This window comes from Plectropomus leopardus, chromosome 7, assembly GCF_008729295.1.
Source record: "Plectropomus leopardus isolate mb chromosome 7, YSFRI_Pleo_2.0, whole genome shotgun sequence".
NCBI lineage: Eukaryota > Metazoa > Chordata > Actinopteri > Perciformes > Serranidae > Plectropomus > Plectropomus leopardus.
This window is the reverse complement of record NC_056469.1, coordinates 12,191,688-12,212,059: the sequence shown is the minus strand read 5'-3', so window position 1 is coordinate 12,212,059 and position 20,372 is coordinate 12,191,688. Positions and strand designations below refer to the sequence as shown.

At 38.5% G+C, this 20,372-nt stretch overlaps 1 protein-coding gene across 4 annotated transcripts in view; it reads left to right on the top strand.

Annotated features, from left to right (window-relative positions):
• LOC121945878 (ankyrin repeat and IBR domain-containing protein 1-like) overlaps window positions 1–20,372 on the top strand; it is a 59,352-nt gene that overhangs the window by 26,258 nt on the left and 12,722 nt on the right. For 2 of the 4 annotated variants that reach the window (XM_042490241.1, XM_042490242.1), the window contains exons 12-19: window positions 2,928–3,062; window positions 4,739–4,825; window positions 5,215–5,281; window positions 7,015–7,160; window positions 7,658–7,836; window positions 8,018–8,069; window positions 12,529–12,640; window positions 13,343–13,386. In XM_042490241.1, the coding sequence (XP_042346175.1) occupies window positions 2,928–3,062; window positions 4,739–4,825; window positions 5,215–5,281; window positions 7,015–7,160; window positions 7,658–7,836; window positions 8,018–8,069; window positions 12,529–12,640; window positions 13,343–13,386 (822 nt within the window). Of the gene's footprint in view, window positions 1–2,927; window positions 3,063–4,738; window positions 4,826–5,214; window positions 5,282–7,014; window positions 7,161–7,657; window positions 7,837–8,017; window positions 8,070–12,528; window positions 12,641–13,342; window positions 13,387–17,241; window positions 19,233–20,372 lie in introns of those variants that run through there. The other 2 variants (XM_042490243.1, XM_042490245.1) reach the window with 2 other exon arrangements.

Genomic DNA, 20,372 nt, shown 5'->3' with positions numbered 1-20,372 from the left:
GTTTTGCTGTGTTGTAGCACTATTTTGGATTCTTGTGATGATACGCCTGATATAACTTTTATATATCTTTGAAAACAATCAGTTTAGTTATTTGCTTTTGGGCAATTCTTCACTCATTAAGCTTTTCAGTTGTCTGTGTTTCATTTTTACAGCAGTCTGCCGGGTTACAATTTAAACCTTGCACTCATCTGATATTTGTGGTTAAATAATTGAGTGTAAAACAGTTGTGTTAAATTGCTGATAACATAATTCTTTTAGCAGTTACAAGTAAAAAACTCTTTTGTTCTTGTAAGGGTAAATACTTGCAATGGTTTTGTGATGCAGTTGTGAAGATCAAAATGATTGCATTTAATCTGCTATCAGCTGAGTTTTGCTATCATTAAAAAGGATTATTGGGTGGCTTATGATACTGTCATGCTCGCAAACAATCCATCAAACACCTGAGAAGTCCTGTAATTATTCAGCAGCTTCTGGCTCACATAGATGGACAAGAGAGAGGGATGCAGAGGTGGAGAAGAGAAAGAAAAGACACCCAGGCTGTGCTCAAAATCACATGCTTTTTCAGTTTACTTTAGTACGTACTGCAGCTACCTTCACTATATGTTCTGTTGCATTTAGTATGCATTCAAGTGGGACATACTACTTGTATGTGGCTGTGGCTCAGGAGATAGAGCGGGTCGTCCACTAATCAGAAGCAGTTTGATCCCTGGCTCCTTCAGTCTGCATGCATCCTTGGGTATCCTTGGGTAAGATTCATAACCTCAAAATGCCTCCGATGGCTGTTCAGTTGCTGTGTGAATGTCCAAAAAAGAAAAAACAAGCAAACAACGGAGCTGGTGGCACCTTATATGGTAGTTTCTACATGTGTGTGTGTGTAAATGAGTGAATGTGACCTGTTGTGTAAAAGCGCTGTGAGTGGGTGGAAAAGGTGATATACAAGTGCAATTCCATTTACCATTTACTTCACCATAATGTTGCACCTTGAACTCTGACCCTCTTGCTGATATATCCATTGAGGTCTGTAGCTTGAATGTTGAATTAAAAAGAAGCAGTATTCGATTTGGAACGCAACAGATCTTAAAATTATGACTTAACATTACCTTGGAGTTACAACAAAACGCCATTATTCAAGGTCACCAGAGGTGGAGGTCTTCAACTTTCAACTTTTAAGTTATAACTGCATACCATTGATTGATTGATTTATATTAGTCATTGCCGTTTCTGTCAGCTGTCAGTGAGTTGTCATCTGTCTATGGTGTGATGTATCTTTTGCTGGGCAGGGGATTGTGGGTCAGAATAGCCAGAAAAGCATGCTGACTTTCACACTGCAAAGTGCTATGCAGTCGGACATTCTGGTATTTTTAACATACTGCGTTTACCAGTGTATCTGGGAACTCTTTTCTGGTGTACTAAACAGTATGGTAGTATGGGTACTAGTGTTGTCAAAAAATATTTCAGTTATCATCTCTGGAGTATCGATACACTGGTACCAGCTGCTTTTTCTCATTCTCTTTTATTGTTAATGTTTTCTGCAGTCAGTCTGCTGTTCTCTGCTGGTAACCAAGAAAAAGAAAAGTTGTTGTCATGTTATTGCCTTGTTATATTTATCTTTTAATAAAGAGAATAATTTTATTCCCTCTATGTAAGTTTTCCCCTGTACTATCAATACATCAATATTTTCAAGGTATTGTATCAACGTTACAAATCTGAGTACTGCGACAACACTAATGGTTATACCATCAGTCAGTGGTGGAGAGAGTGTGTGAGACTGATGGTATTGCAGAGCCATGTTGCCTGACTGTTATTAACACTATCGTGGAGGACAGGCCATGCAAAGAGCTCAGTGCAGTCATACAGCCCAGGCTCCTTTTGTCTCTGTGACAGCCCCTTCACTCTCTCTGACTAGAGATGTAGATTAGTTTGGGAGAAATGGAGAAGCTTTCACAAGCTGAGAGGCCGCAGAGGGCTCAGCCTCTTGACCTGTTATTACCTGGTAAGAAATGGCTTCACTCCTGTTGCTTGGAAACACGGGACTCTGTCTTGCCAAGGAACATTTCTCTGTCTTTTCACTGCTTTTTCCTTCCCTCCGGTCTGGCTGCACACGTTTTTTAATCTCAAGTATCACCATTTCGCTCTTGTCTTATGGTGTGTCTTATGGTGTCCCTCCATCCTTCCATTCATCCCCCCTCACACTCTTTTATTTAGTATCGATTTTTCCAAAGTGTCATGTAAGCATGGTGTTTCCAGGACAACAGAGGTCTCAGCCTTAAGAGTTTTGTGTTGCTCTGGCTAACTTGTCACCTACAGAAGGACCTGTGGCACTTGGAGAGAAATCACTTGCACCCAAATAGGATGCAGATTGGAGTGGCTGCAGTGTTTTGTTGTTTTACAATACCCAATGGGACTCATTGATCTCAAATGTAGTCTGAGTGCCTTCTAGTGGCAGGAGGCCTGTCTATTAGACTTTGTCATTTGTACAAGGAAAAAAAAATGATGGGAAGAAGATTGAGAGAGAGATGACATAGAGACAAGTAGGTCCTTAGTCCAGGGACTCCTAGAGATATCGTTCACTCTTCATTATTATTCTGATTTTGAGAGCAGTAAAAACACGTTTTTAATAAGACTTGTCAAGGAAAAAAAAAATCTTTTTAGCCTTCATATTCACATAGGTCCATACTGATAATATTAGGGATTACAATACATCAGTTTGGGTGTTTTTTGTCATTCTTTTTTTATTTTGGGGGGATTAATCAGGTGAAAATAAATATAAAACAACTGTGATATCTAGTGAGAGATATTTGTATTGTTTTAGTTATCCTTCACATAACATGGCAAAATGACTTCGATGAGTATTTGACTATCCAGTTTGTGATGTGACATCTGACCAGAGCAAGTTAAAGTCTAACATTTCCATTTTCTTCCTGTAGTGTAAGTATGACTTTTGCTGGATCTGTCTGGAGGAGTGGAAAAAGCACAGCTCATCAACAGGAGGCTACTATCGCTGCACCCGCTATGAGGTCATCCAGCAGGTGGAGGAGCAGTCAAAGGAAATGACTGAAGAGGTACAAGTACACACACATATACACTTTAGACACTTATTTTCATTGGCCTGCTTAGCGGTATATTAGATTGCCAGTACCCTATTTGGTGGGGGAGACTCCTCAAGAGTTGCACTGCATTCATTGTATGTTGAAACCCACTTAACAGCCCTCTTTCCAAAATCTGACTTCTCAGCAGTATGTGACAATTCTCAGTAGTTAGATTTGATTGGTGGTGGGTAGTACAGAACTTTGGCTGTTTTATGTTACATTTAAGTTCTAAATGTCAAAAAAAATCCAACAATTTTGCATTGCATGCTTATAGCAATGGACAGTATATTGCAGAACCAGACACCTTTTTCTTACACACATTATTCTTTGGTGTCAAAACTTGGCTCCTATAGTACCCACAATGCAGCTTAACATTCTCACCTCATGCTCACCTATTTCTGAGTCCACACCCCCACATTTTTTTCATTTTTAAAACTTAAAGTCTTCCACCCCAGGAGATGCTGACTCAAGTGACATTACTTGAGACAATTTATCAGACCTGACACAGCTACCTCCCAAAGATCTGTAGACAGTCTTTGATGTATAAATAAGTCAGTTTTCCCCTACACATGTGTAGTATTCATTTTTTTATCATTTGCGTCCCTTCTCTAAATTTGGACATTTGGACAAATTTGTGGTCTGTAAACACAGCACAGGTGGAACTCTTCATGAGTTCTTTTTTTTCTTCATCAGCAGTTTGGGGAGTTTGAGTTGGGGGTGTTATCTATTGATTTGGTCAAAGCTGACTGGATTGATGAGAGGAGCAGCTGCTGCAGAGGCTAGGGAATGCAAACTTTTAGATCCAGCACAATGAACGTGAAGTTTCACTTTCACTGCACCTGATGTTATGCTGGTCCGTTTGTGCCCAGAGTACACCCTGCACTCTGACAGTGTTGTGCAATCAGTGACAATTAATATTTCAACAGTGCTCCTTATCAGTGGTCCAGTATAGAAATGATATGTGGCAGTAGATGTTTTAATTGTGGCATTCATAAATCAGTGGGTCGAAAACCCTGGAATTATCACAGCACACTTATTAGGATTTATACACAACTGATAAATACATTTTTACCCCCTGCCCAATAAATAAAATCTAAAAATAGGCAGGAGCATCAGCATGGGAGATCTTCTCCCCAGCCGTCAATTTTCAGTCAGCCTTACCTTAATACATACACTCTTTCTCATTCTTAACTTTCACAATTAAAGATGCAAAAACATACGTCTATGCAAACAGCCAAGACCTTTACTTGTGTTTGTGTGCTTTTACACTCTAAAAGGAAAGCAGTGGAGTCTATGGAACGTGCATAAGCAAGATAGAAATTACAAAAATACACACACACACACACACACACACACACACACACACACACACACACACATACAAACACACAAACACACAGTCTTTGTCTAGACTCTTGACCATGGAGCCATCCACAATCAATTCCGCCCACCTTCATCACAGGTGAAAAGAAGTTCATTCTCAGTCCTTACTAGCATTCCCTCCAATCTCAGGCACTGATTTCACCTGTGGCACTGCTCACTTACTTTGACTGCTCTCAACCAGAGTGCCAACACTTTCCTCTGTGAGGGGGGAACAACATGCTCAGGAGTTTATTGACTGTGACTGGTGTCTCATCACGGTTTTGCAGGCGGAGAAGAAGCACAAGAGCTTTCAGGAACTCGACCGTTTTATGCACTACTACACACGCTTCAAGAACCATGAGCACAGCTATCAGGTAAACAGGCCTGGCTTTGCCTTCCAATGATTTCTACTTTGCATAGTGTACAAACAGGCTTACAGTGGTTGAGGCAGTGGGAACTTGGCATATGGCCCTATATGTGGGAATGCTGTGTAATGCATATACTGTAAAATGATGAAAGTATGGTAATTGTTTTTCTCCACATCTATAATGATGCTGGAGACTGTCCTACTTTTTCAGTGATTGTTTTGGCTGCAATAATCAGACATCACAATGCCTTGATTAGCCAAGTCCACTGCTCCCACCTTTTGTTGTTTTATTCAGCCTCATATTTTGGCATTCTCTTCATTGTTTGGTTGGGCAGTCTTCGCAAAACATTTTTACACATCAATAAAACCTAACAGCTTCTGTCTTCCTCACAATAGCTGGAGCAGCGCCTGTTAAAAACAGCCAAAGAGAAGATGGAGCAGCTCAGTCGAGCCCTGAGTGGAAGTGAGTGTGCAGTCTGCCATAACAGTGTCAATCTTTATCACGCATTTAGACACATCTTAATCTAGTCCTCTGATATTGAGCTCTTGGAAGTAGGCAGGAGGGTGAAGAGACACAAAGGTGTTTTAAGAATGAATTAACAACAGAGCGTATAGTTATTATTCAGCAGGCACATCTTAGTTAGCTGTGCTATGTGAATAAGTCTTGTCTAGAGTCCTTTAAACCCCTGTCAGTGCAGGCAATTACAACCTGCTTAGCATAGCCAAGTTTCTTTTTCATACAACAACACTCAGTTTCAGTACATTCTGATTGCATTGGTGTTACTTTAATAAGTCTCCCAGCTGACAGAGAAGTAGAAATGGCCATAACTCAGTGTTTATGAGTCTGGTTAAATTAAAGTATATATATTTTCAGACAGCATTTATTCTCCAAAAATGAGAATCAAACATTATTAACTACTTTTACATGCACACTAACATTCCACTATTATTACATGACAGTATTCTGAACTTGGCACAGGTCATTTTAAGTAGCACATTCCAATATGATATTCTGAATTAGACCTGATTCCCAATGTAACATTTTCTGATTAGGGGCCATGTCCACCATCTAAGTGTTCTTTTTCTGAGGCTGGCGTTTTTTTTTTAATGCTTTACAATGGTACCGCTGCGTGTTTACAGCATGCTACAATGCTGGCAGCATGGTGAGGCGCTCTGTGTGTATTTTACATGGAGGGACAAACAGCCTACTGTGATGACATCAGATCTGACTTGAACAAGTGCTGAACAACAACAACAATGGAGAAGAAACATGTTAATATAAAGTGTATGTATATATATATATATATATTATGTTTCCACTCTTGAACCCACACAGACCAGTGGGTCCATCCTCTCTCCCTGCATGCCTCCCTTCCCCTCATTCATTGTTCCAACATGCTTACTTCTGTGGATATTCCGTATCATAGCAACCAGACTTACCAAAGCGTCTCAGCTTAAACCAATGCTGAGTGCTCTCAAACTTTCCCAGCTGGGCGTTGTCTGAGGAGCCTCTTGCATTTTTCAGCTGGGAAAAAACACTTTGGTAGACATGGCCCTTAAGATGTGGGATATGCCAGTGTTATTCTGGTTTTAGGAGTATTCTTTGGACTTGTATGCAACACATTCAGAATATCAATCTCAACTGGGGTTTCTTCTGTAAACATGTAAGACTTGGATATCAAGAGATTTTTAGAATATGCCCAAATATAGCTACGCTGACCTTTACAAGAAGGTGGTGTAATAGTAGGGATATTGTCTTTTTCCGGATATGGGCAAAGAAATTAATATTTTGTGCATGTAAATGTAGTCAGTGACCACCACTTTTTTGTAATCTGATGCAGATCTGAATCTGAGAGTTTTTTGGGGGATTCAAAGGAGCAGATTACAATTTGAGCATGATACTCACTTTGGATCTTCAAGTTGTTTTACTCTAAGCTGTTAAAGAGAGATTTTCAGAGTTTAACAAAGACCCAATACCTGGCTCTGCCCTGTTATCAAGCTAAACCCCTTATCATAGAATACATTTAGTACAACAGAGCTGCTCTTTCATGTGCTCTGTATATGCATTTCTGGTTGTTTTGTACTGGTATATGTTTAGATGTGTAGGTAATTAAGGCTGGAATAATAGGTGCATTCCACAAAAGCACAGCAGATACTCATTTTTGTATTCTGATGCTCTCTCTTTTTGTTTCCCAGGGGATGGCGGCCCACCTGACACTACATTCATTGAAGACGCGGTCCTAGAACTACTAAAGACTCGACGCATCCTCAAGTGCTCTTATCCTTATGGGTTTTTTCTGGAGCCCAAAAGCACAAAGAAAGAGATCTATGAGCTTATGCAGGTTTCAGTCCTACTTATTCAGAAAAAAAGACAAATGTTCACAGCAGTCAGATTTATATGGGCCATTAGAGATACGGAACTAAAGCTTTCTACCTCATGATCTATACAATCTGCCCCAGTTATACCTGTGCATCTCAGCTTTTAGTTAAAGATCTAGTGTTATATAATTTATGATCTCCATTATGGATGAGAAATGTACTTACCTGCTGTCTTTTATATTGTGTCCTTTCAAATACTTTAAAATGAATAGGCAAGGCTCCCAAAGATCTTATAAACGCTTGTAAAAAGATTATATTTTTTAAAGATACATACACAGTAGACCTAAAAGTAGTTCACTTTCAGGGCTACTTCTAAAGTCACTTTGTCCTTGAACACTGCGGTTTGGGAACAGACTATTTTATGAGACAAAGTGGAAGTTGAAATTTTGTATTCAGACACTAAAATTACTTAGAGTTTCCCCAAAAAAAGTCTCCCAGCCAGCTCTGTTTTTGTCCTCAGACTGATCTGGAGATGGTGACTGAGGACCTGGCACAGAAGGTCAACCGGCCTTATCTGCGAACACCGCGCCACAAGATCATTCGTGCAGCGTGTCTAGTACAGCAGAAGAGGCAGGAGTTCCTGGCCTCAGTAGCCAGGGGAGTGGCCCCCAATGACTCTCCTGAGGCCCCCAGGCGCAGGTAAAATTACAGACAGACATACAGGCAGTTCACCACGTGTCTAGTTTTTACAGTAAATGTTGTAATATAACAGAGCTGTAGTTTGAAATGATCAAAAATGACTAATTAGCTCCAAAATTAAAGCAATTAATCACAATCTTGTACTGACAAAATCTTCTCTTCGTGTCTCCCTTACTTGCAGTTTTGCTGGCGGAACGTGGGACTGGGAATATTTAGGCTTTGCATCACCTGAGGTAATAGAACAAGTCTTGATTAGTTTGGCTTGTTAGTTAAAATGTCAGCTGAGCTGTTGGAACAAAATGTGCATGCGTCTTTTGACACTGTATACTATGGTCTCAGGAGAACAACAGTGGGCTCTGTATGTAGATATAAACAACTAATTCTAAGGTTATGAAAGGTTATTCTTATTTGCAGGTAAATATAAACTAATGAAAACACAGTTCTGACTATGAGATACAACTTCTGCCAATAGATGTCGCCAAATTTCTACACACTGGACCTTTACATTTCTGTTAACATATCTGAACAGAATAATGGTGGCCCATAAAATAATTACAATAGTTTTACTGCACTCCATATTTAGATCATGATCATTCATCATGATCCCAGACTAAAATGGAGAACCACAAAAGTTTAATTGCCTTATTTTGACTCACTTGGGTAAATATACAATATGAATCAAACATCAATAGTATGCTGTTAAAGAAAAAGGTTTTAGTCAAATTGAGAATTTCTCTGTGGGGATTTGTCATAAATAAAATGGGACTCAATAATAATGTCACCACAAGCTGCAGCCAGATGAATTGATTAATCCCTGTAGAAGATGCACTTATATTATACTTGCAGCGCTCACCAACAATCACACCACTGCCTGTGAATAGGGAGCACTTGATTTGAGTAATCCAGGGACTTCTCTCGTAATGTCACACCTTATTTGGTTTAATTGATTGCAAAAACTTAAGTTGTGATTATTACATAATTAAATGATGTAGCCCTACGTTTTTTTTTTTTGTTTTTTTTTTTACAAAGTCAGTGAGTATACTAAATCTGTCTGACTTTGGCTGCAGCTCTGACAAACCATGATGACCCAAAGATCACCATGTTATTCCACACACTGGAGCAAGCCAGATGGTTCAGTGTTCCCTTGTGCACTCAGTTGGAATGATTAAAAAGTGCAGTTCTCTGGCAAACACCTAAGCAGGTTGCTCCCGATCATTGCGCATTAGTAACAGGCATTTGTAGTTAACTTTTACAGTCATAAAACCATCAACCACATAATGGTTAAATTATTGACCAGCCTCCTTTTTGCAGAGCGTGATGCATGCACTCAGTAGGTGCATAAGACAGTACACTGCAGTTACTACGTTACGTTTCTATTATTGTTTAGTTTCTAGACTGTGGCATATTTTAAGCATACAGACTGTTCATCTGGAACAAATTCACTCAGCTCAACAGCTCTCCTTAGGCTTCTTAAAACACAACACCAATATGCAAATCTTACATCAAACCTGAGCCTCTCAGGTTTTTGTGCTCAACTTTTAACAGCATAAACTGGGCATTTCCCTATTGACAGGATAACAAATGACAACATTGGTCAGTTTGATGAATGAATTTTAGAACTCCTCATCCTCTGCTTGCTCAGCACCATTCAGTGAGGCACAGGTTTGTAAAGCTTTATTTACTCAAGGTTAAGTAAACAGTTACTTATGGGCATTTTTTGTTTTAATCCAAATCTAGACCACTCCGTTTTTAGTATTTCCAGGATGAAACAGGACATCTCTCAGATGCCTGTGATGTCTGAAATGAGTTCCTGTGTTTTTCTATTTAGCATTCTAATCATAAAAATGCCATTATCTAATACTTTAACATGATTTAGGCAGATCCTGTAATAATTGTAGATTATGAAATAGTAAGCCTCATGACATGGTGTTACCCTTTAAAACAGGATTTTTAAAACACTTTGCTCTTTGCTGTTCGACATAAGAACTAAATGAGAGTTTATGTTTTGCTACACTGTTTATCTTACCAGCAAGGAACTAGAAATACCATCTGCTTCGTTTGCTGTCTGGCATCTTTGTCATACGTTTATGTGTATCTGTGTGTTTACTGCACTGTGTTTTAACATTAATGAATGCTCAGCCAAATGGAGAATGCAAGCCAGCCAAAGTATGCAAGTGTACAATTAAGAGAGGCACACACTACAAGGATTTGACTTATCTTCAAAAGAACAAATTATTAATGTAACACTGACATTCTCATCTCACCTCCACAGCCTTCACCCCTGTAGGATTTACATAATAAACAAGTTGTTGTCAACAAATTAGTTTGGGCATGCGTCTCTATGAAGAAGTTCACAGTAAATGTTACCACCAGATGCTAAACACCAAGCCTAAAAAAAAAAAAAAGGGTTTTATTTTTGTCCCCTAATTAAGAGCCTCTGTCTCTCAGCTGCAGTAGTTAATGGGAACACCATAGTAATAATCAAAGCCTGATGACTGCCTCACAGGCACAGCCACAGATGGTCCGCTCCACAGTTCTTACAATGCCTGCAGATCACTTCATAGTGGGCTATTTTTAGAGCAGAGGGAACATGAAAGACAGTGTTTGGGTGACAGGCTTTTGATTATATGAATGTGACTCAGTGACTTCTGCAAATGTATGAGACGAGTGAATGGAGAATGCAGTTGATTATTTCCAGAGATATTGATATGCGGATGTGCAAATTCAGTATATGGAACCTCTTCATGTTGGTATACAACCAGAGAATAGATTAGACACAGGAGCATTTCTCACAAGCTTACAAACTCTGTACCAAGTACCACCAGGTTGAAGCAGACCCCCCACACTAAAACTCCTACTTTTTAGAAATATTATTTTTAAAATCACTCCAGCCTGGTTTGAGTTGAACTAAAGCCATATTTGCACAGGACCAGTATTACCTGGGACCTTTGGGAATTTGTAATAATTGCAGAGGTCCTCTGTGATCTTAATCCTGTGAAGATCTTCCCTGTCAGTAGTTTTTCAAGTAAAAATTCTACCTACCATATTTGCCAAACACAGGGTCTTGTGATAATATTAGTCTTGTGCAAACTTGGTGATTTGGGGTCATTATTAGGTTTTCTGATTTCCCCAAGCCTCATTTTTGCCTCTTTCCTGTTTTAGAATTACAGTGGTTGGTTGTGTGATTAAAAATGAAAGTTTTGACAGCATTTAGATGCGGGAGGCTCAAATCAGATGGATAATGTTTGACAATGCGTGTCAGAATTGGTTCAGTTTGTTTAATCCACATTTAAAGGAAGAAAAGAGGTTAACACTGTACATCACAGATAGTAGTGCTGTGTAGTGCTTTTGTCTTGTGTAGAGTGGAGCTATAAATGGCTGTGCTCATCCTATCTAGGGGAAGATGTCAGTAAATTCCGGTAGCAGACAGACTTTGCTTATCCTGTGCAAATGTGCCGCAGTAACACAGACATGAGGTCCCCAGGGAATACTAGTCCTGTGCGAACTGGGCTTAAGACGCTTAATTTGTTATGTTTTCAGTCATGTAAGTAATGCCATATACCTAAACTAGTAACATTATTGCTGTAAAACCTTGTTTTATTGGATATTTTTTATTGAAATTAGGCTGCCTTATATCATTCATCTTCTGACACATCATATAATCGGATCTCGGTGTTTTGATGCATATCAGCCACTTATCCGCTTTGTTAAATTAACATAAGGAACCATCACACACACATACAGATATCCACAGATATCCTTTAATTAGAAACACATGCATGTGCGCACACACCTGTTAAACTGTGGTGTTTTTCAATTTTTTTTGGTAATTTCATTTAGACATGCTGTGTGAAACAACACAGTCTGTTAATTGATTCCTCATCATTTCAACTCCCCTGAGTGATAACGTGCCAGAAATATCAAATTAGAGTCTTGTTGTTTGTCTTAATAGCCAAAGATTTTGCTCTATGGGTTCAACACCTCTAATGCAGAAAAGAGAGAGTATTGTAAGACTGCTTTTAGGCTTGGTAAATGTGGGGTTACAATATATTTCATTAATGGACCTGGACAAAATGTGTTTTTTGTATAAATTCTTTTTAGTATTGTTAAAACTTGCCAGTAAATTAATGTTTAATTGGCTTAAGTTTTTAATAACATCCCTTTCACTTTTTGATAAGGTATATTGGTTGCTCTTGAGATTAGTCGGGCATACACACGTAGTCTTTCAAACATCCAAATCTAAATCCTCTAGTTGCTTGATTTCAAATTCCATTCCAGCAAGTGTGTGCTCTGCTTGGCTTCAGACTAGACTGGAGCCGAATGATTGAAGGCTTGGGTTGGAGATGAAAGAGTTTGAATGATCTCTCTCTCTCTCTTTCCTGGAACAGAGCACTCAGACCACGTTTCAAGCAAACTGCTTCACGGCCTGAATCTAAGTAACCAGTTCACCTATTAAATGTTTATAACAAAAAACTTGATATGAATCAAGGACAATGTGCAACCGTAGCCCCAGAACAGCAATACATGGCAACTTTCTCTGGTTAGAAAGCGATGTATTGATGATGAGAAGTAGGGACATTATGACTGCAGGATCAAAACATTTATTGAAATAAAACAGTAGCGGGGACTGTCAAATTTGTGTTAATTGTGGATATGTGGTTTCTGAAATGTTTTTTTTATCCTTCTTTCAAGGAGTATGCAGAGTTCCAGTACAGACGGAGACATAGGCAGCGAAGGCGAGGCGACATGTCCAGTCTCCGTAGCAACACACCTGACCCCGATGACTCCAGTGACAGCATTTTAGGTAATGCAGTGTACAAACAGGACTCCTTCAGGGGGTTCTTTTTTTTATAGTGTTGGACTTAGTCTTATATGTGGATCTTCATTGTGAGGTGATTTATCAGAGTTTGTTATCAGCACAGTTAAATTCTATAACCCAGGCATATCATTGTGGATGATGTGAACCTACAATTCCTTGTTGTGGTGGACCTGTTTTGTACATATACAGTATAAGGCCTCTTTATGATAGTAGCTGTACAAAGAAGTTAGTGGATTAGAGGAGAGGAGATGGGCGCAACACGCATTGGTGAGGTGCATGAAAAGATCTTAATGTGGTGTAAACATGGGCTATTGCCACGTTTTCTAATCTATGATTAAATAATATGTGTACATCTGATTAAACAACATTGATCTTGTCATCCTCCCTCAGTTTTTAATACTGATTCGTACAGAACCCAAATGAGGGTACTGGCCCAAACTCTAGAAAATCACAACAGCTCAAGTTCAACCAGCCAATATTTCTAATCCATAAAACGTGTCCATCACAGTGCTGCTTTGTTTTTGGCTGTGTGGAATTAAAGATGGATGGAGTTTGCAGTTTTGAAGGCAGTTTAAAGATTCTATTGTGCCAACAAGGATTAATTGATTTCAGGTGCTGCTGTAAAGATTCAATTTAATGACTGTGGGCATTTTGTCAGTTTTTTTTTCTTTTCTTTTTTTTACAAAGACGCACAGGATCTTGGAGGTGGACATAGACAAGGTCATCTGATGGTGAGTGCACAGTTTTCATTCATTTTCATTTCATCCCAAGTCTTGAGTCTCAAACTTTTCAGACAACGTCGAGATAATACAGCATTAATCTGGCTCAATTGATTACTGAAGAGCTATTTTACTCATGGTTGCTGTGACTTGTGAAGTCTGCAGTAACACAATTTTGTTGACCAGTTTTGGTTTGCATTTTCTTTTTTGGTATCTCTTAGGGCATGACTTTTATTTATTTATTTATTTATTTATTTATTTATTTTTTGACATGTCTCGACAACGTAACATGTTGTTATTATACCTCTTTGCCATAGTTTATCATATCTTCTTAACATTTTTGGGAATACTATACTATGGCTATTTCTTTTACATTATTTATGACATAGTATGACTTTTAATGCTATTTTGGAAGACATAATACTATAACATTTTTATGCTGTTTTGGGCGACATGCTGTACTATGATTGTGTATGTTATTTTTGACAACATACTAAATTATGACTTGTTTGTGCTAATTTGAAAGGCATACTAAATTGACTTTTTATGCTATTGTAGACTACATAATAAACTCTGAGTTTTTATGCGATTTTGGAAGACATAACATGCTGTGACTTTTCTTCTGCTTTTTTGGACGAGATGCTATACTATGACTTATTTTTATGCTATTTTGGAAGACATGTTATACCATGGCATTTTATACAACATATACAATGACTTTTTTATGCTGTTATTGATGGTATACTATACAACAAATGTTTATGGATTACATTCCATAATATGATTTTTTATGCAATTTTTGATGACATATTATACTATTACACACTATACTACTTTTTGTGCTATTTTGGATGAAATACCATACTATAACTGTTTTATCCTATTTTAAGACAATAGACATACTGTCATAAAGCATTCTTCTTCCTATTTTGGAAAGACATATTATACTATGATTTTTCTTCTGCTTTTTAGAAAGTCAAACTGTACAATGATGTTTTTATGCTATTATGGATGACAAACTATACTATGACATTTTATACTATTTTGGATGACGCACTGTACTATGACATTTTTGTACTATTTTGGACAACATACTATACTATGACTTTTTAATGCTATCTCTATGCTATTCTGGATGACATACTACACTGTGAATCTCCTGCCTCTTTGATGACATGCTGTGCCATGTTTTTTTGTGTTATTTTAGATGACATACCATACAATGACGTTTTTATCCTATTTTGGATGATATACCATTCCGTGACTTTTTAGTGTTGTTTTGGACAACATTATATACTATGACATTTTATGTTATTTTGGAGGGCTGGGGCGACATGTTGACGTAATCGATTACGTGAATACGTCGATTCACATAACGTGCTTTGACATGCGCACCGTTTCACACGGTGCGTCATGAGAGCTTGAGCAGCGCTGAGCGTGTTTTTTTGTTTCTGCGCTCATGCATCAAGTTAGAGCGTGCACACTGCTCACCTGAGCAGCGCTTGTCAGGCGCATCTCAGCTGCATGTCAGCTGCAGCACATCTAGAGAAACGGTGGCTTGCCATTTTTTTACGCATGGCGCTCGCATACTGCAGTTTAAAGTCTCTCTCTGTCACAGAGATGAGGAAGTGTTTGTTTTACCTCGACTTCCTTGCTTCCCTTTCAAAACAAAAGACTGTTTTGAAAAAGACTGTGAGTCTGTGGACAGAATGCCATCAGTTGCTGATACAAAGCATTTTATTTTGAAACATTTACAGGACAGGGATGTCAGCTGTGCAGGAGCTTGTATAACTTCATAAATGAGTGGAATATGTGCTTATAAATATGAAAATACAGCACTCATATCAGCAGGCAGCCATATGCCTTAAGGCCCAGTTAAGGCTGGACTATTTTGATGCAGAAAGAATGGACTAGTTATAATTATTAAGTTATAGTGCTTTTATAGTGTTATTCATATTGCACTAATTTTACTGTAAGTCGACTTGAATTTTACATTGTTTTATTTATTTTGCTGTTGGATTGCTAAATGTAAATTGCACAACATTCCTTTACTTGAGTGGAATAAGCTCTTGTATTGATTTTATTTTGGAGACACTTTATATCACACTGTAAAACACAGATTACCAGTTAAGACTGGGCTATTCTTTGTTGGGGAATAATGCCCTGCAGTGTATGACAAGTTTTAGTTAGATAAATAAAAAAAATTATTGATTAATCGGAAAAAAATAATCGATAGATTAAACGATAAGAAAATAATCATTGGGTGCAGCCCTACTATTTTGGATGACATACCATGATATGGCATTTTTATGCTGTTTTGGAAGTTCTTTGATGATTTTTGAGCGACACAGATACTATGATGTTTTTGTGATTTCTGAGCGACATACTATACTATGACGTTTTTGATGATTTTCTTAGGACACACTGTGCTATTGACTTTTTGATGATTTTTGAGCAACATACTATACTATGATGTTTTTGATGATTTTTGAGCAACATACTTTACTATGAGGGTTTTGATGATTTTTCGAGCGACAAACTATACTACAACATTTTTGATGATTTTCAAGCAGCATACTAAACTATGACGTTTTTGATGATTTTTGAGTGACAAACTATACTATGACATTTTTGATGATTTTCGAACGGCGTACTTATACTATAACGTTTTTTTTTATGACATAGTATAGTATGTCAAAAAACAGCTAATTTTGACATGCCGAAAAAATTGCTGAAAACCACATATAATAGCTTTTAGAGACACTTTGTAGTATACCATGTTTAAAAAGAAGGCCCAAAACATCATGATATAGCATGTTGAAAAATTGGCTGAAAACATTATATAGTATGTTAAAAAGTCTCAAATTTTGACATGTTGAAAAAATGGCTTAAATCGGCATATTATAGCTTGTAGAGACACATCATAGCATAGCATGTCCAAAAAATGGTGTAGTATGTCGAAAAACAGCTAATTTTGACATGTTGAAAAAATTGCTGAAACAAATATTATAGCTTGTAGAGACGCTTCTTAGTATACTATGTTGAAAAAAAGGCCCAAAATGTCATAATACAGCATGTTGAAAAAATGACTGAAAAGGACATAGTATAGTATGTTGAAAAACAGCAAATTTTGACATTGAGAAACGTTGAGAAAATGGCTGAAAACGAAATAGCTTGTAGATACACCTCATAGTATAGCATGATATAAAAAAAAAAAATCCGTCAAAATGTGGCATGTTGTAAAAAATGGCTGAAATCGGCATATTATAGCCTGAAGAGACACGTCATAGTATAGCATGTCGAAAAAAAGGCCAAAAATGTCATATTGCATTTTGAAAATATGGCTGAAAACAACATAGAATAGTATGTCTGAAACTCTCAAATTTTGACAAGTTAAAAATATGGCTGAAAAGCACGTATTATTGCTTGTAGAGACAGCTCATATTATAGCATGTCAAAAAAAGGCCAAAAACGTCATAATATAGCACGTCGAAAAAATGGCTGAAAATGAGATGGTATAGCATGTCGGAAAATCTCAAATTTTGACATGTCAAAAAAACGGCTGAAAACGACATGTTATGGCTTTTAGAGACGCTTCATATGTTCAATGTTGAAATAAAGGCCCAAAACATCATAATATATCATGTTGAAAAAACGGCTGAAACGACATAGTATATTATGTTGAAAAATGGCAAATTTTGACATATCGAGCAAATGGCTGAAAACCATGTTGAAAAAGACTCTATCCAAGATGGCGCTATGGATAGCCACCTTGGTACTTCTCTCTCTGGTACTTCGCTTCCTGGTACTTTTAGTGTTTTTGTGTGTTTTTTCTGTCTTTGGCTCCCCCTCTCTGGTCACATGCAGCAGAGAGGCACACTTAAAATTGGACGGCTCTCTGCTGGAACCTTTTCTCCTGCTTTCACCAAACTGGAAAGTTTTACAGAGATTTTGGTCAGAGCTGCAGCGGCTATCTATGGGATTTGCCGGAGACGCCGATGCAGGAAGCGAGCAGGAGCGCTCGTCAAGCCGAGGCAGCAGGGATTTCGCACTCCTCTCTCGTCCATACACCTGGCGAATGTTCGCTCCCTGGTAAATAAGATGGATGAATTCCTGCTTCTTATTTGAAAAAACATAGACTTTTCCAGTTCCACTGCCCTGTGCTTCACTGAAACCTGACTTGGTGAACCCATCCCGGATAGTACGGCTGCCAAGATTACAGCTCTTCCGAGCGTACCACATCACGGAGCTCACGGGGAAGACGAGTGAAGGCGGAACATGCTTCTACATTAACGAAGACTGGTGCAGAGATGTCACAGTGCCAAAGAAATTGTGCGGCCCTCACTTAAAGACTTTTTTCATAAACTGCAAACCTTTTTTTTCACCACAGGAGTTTTCCCTGTTCGTTCTGGTCGGTGTTCATACCCCACCTCAGGCATGTGTAACGGAGGCGTTACAGCACCCGGCTGACCTGATAACAGACGTGGAGAAAAAGCATCCAGACTCTCTGCTTATCATTCTTGGGGATTTTAACAGAGCAAATCTCACACATGAACTGCCAAAATACCGACAGCATATGAAGTGTCCCGCCAGGGACACTAACACACTGGACCATTGCCATAAAGTTTTAAAGGACACTTATCGCTCTGTGCCCTGTGCAGCTTTGGGACTCTCTGATCACTGTCTGCTCCATCTCATCCTGACCTATAGGCAGAAACCAAAAACATCTAAATCTGTCGTGAAGACAGTGAGGAAATGGACAGACAAGTCAAAGTTGGAGTTACAGGCCTGCTTTAACTGTACTGATTGGAGTGTTTGCGAAGCTGCAGCCTCAGATCTCAACAAACTCACTGACACTGTGATATCTTAGATCACTTTTTGTGAGGACGTGTGTGCAGACCAAGACCTTCTGCACATTCAACAACAAACCCTGGTTCACACCAAAGCTAAGGAAACTGCGTCAGGCCAAGGGGTAGGCCTACAGAAGTGGGGACTGGCTCCAGTGCAATTTGACAAAAGTGGTAAAAGTGGCTAAGAGGAGCTACACTGAGAAGCTACAAAACAGCTTCTCAGCCAACGACTATCTGTGGGAAACCGTTGACTGGCGGACGACCTTAACAGCTTCTACGCCAGGTTTGAAAAGGGTTTCACACCAGCCCCCCACTCAATAGAACAATCTGCGCCCCCTAGAGAACAGCTAGTCCTCTGGTGTGGCCAGAACCACCTGGAGCTGAACCCACTCAAGACTGTGGAGATGACAGTGGACCAGCAGAGGCTGTACGTACTGCAACAACTCAAGAAGTTCAACCTGCCCCAGGAGCTACTCATCATGTTCTACACTGCCATCGTCCAGTCTGTTCTCTGCACTTTCATCACTCTCTGGTTTGGATCTGCCACCAAACAGGACCGGAGCACACTGCAAAGGACAATCAGGTCTGCAGAGTGGATTATCGGGGCCGACCTTAACTCCATCTAGGACTTAAACTGGTCTAGGGTCAGGAAACGGGCAAGTAACATCGCTGCACACTTCACACACCCTAGACATGAACTGTTCAAACGTTACAAGTCACTGCACGCCAAAACAGCCATAGAAACTGTTTCTTCCCCCAGGCTGTCACTCTGATGAACTCTTAACTGTTAAGTGTCAGAATAATCACTTATGCACAGTTGCACTCTTTTTAACTTGCTTTTAACCATGTGACCCTTTGTAGTATTTTTTCTTTCTTCTAATTCTAATTCTTGTTTATTTTCTTTTTATATTAATGTTTAATTCCTGTACATTGAGAGCAAAGTTAACTGAAGTCAAATTCCTTGTTTGTGTTAGCATACTTGGCCAATAAAGCTGATTCTGATTCTGATTGTGACTCTGACTCCGAAAAAAGGCCCAAAATGACACAATATAGCATGTTGTAAAAATGGCTGAAAAATAAATATTATATCTTGTGGAGACACTTCATTGTATACCATGTAGCAAAAATGGCCCAAAAAGATATAATATAACATGTCGGAAAAACGACCTAAGATGCCATACGATAGTATGGTGAAAAATGTCGAAATATGACATGTCCCAAAAACAGCTGAAAACCGCATAAAATAGCAGGCAGAGACACCGTAATGTGGCATGTTGAAAAAATCACCCAAAAAGGAAGGCTATAGTATGGCGAAAAATATCAAACATTGAAATGTCCAAAAAAGGCTGAAAACAGCTGAAAAGTGTTCTCAGACACACCAAAAAACAACGCTATGGTAGGCAAAAAAGGCAAAAAATGAAATGTTAAAAAAACAGCTGAAAACACATAAAATATCATGCCAAAACACACCATAGCATAGAATGTTGCCAAAACAGCCAAAAACACCATAAAATGGCATTTTGAAAAAATGACCCAAAAAGCAAGACTATAGTAGTATGAAAAATAAATGAATGAATTAACGAAAAATATCAAAAAATGAAATGTCACAAAAAGGGCTGAAAACAGCTGAAAACCACATCAAATAGTGTGCGGAGACATGCCATGGCATAAAATGTTGCAACAACAGCCAAAAACACCATAATATGACATGTCCAGTAGATGACCCAACAAGCAATGCTATAGTATGGCGAAAAAAGTCAAAAAAAAAAAGCTGAAAAACACATAAAATAGTATGCCATACTCATGCCATAGCATAGAATGTTGCAAAAAACGGACCAAAACACCATAATATAGCCTGTTGAAAAATTTACCCAAAAAAACAAGGCTTTGGTATTGCAAAAGTTATCAAAAATTGAAATGTCTCGAAAACAGCTGAAAACAAGTGAAAACCACATACAATACTGTGCCAAGAAAGGGCTAAAACACCATAATATAGCATGTTGAATAAATGACCCAAAAAGCAAGGCAAGAAAGTCAAAAAATGAAATGTCCCCAAAACAGCTGAATACAGCTGAAAAACACATAAAATAGCATGCCAAGACACACCATTGTATAGAATATTGCAACAATGGCCAAAAACAACATAAG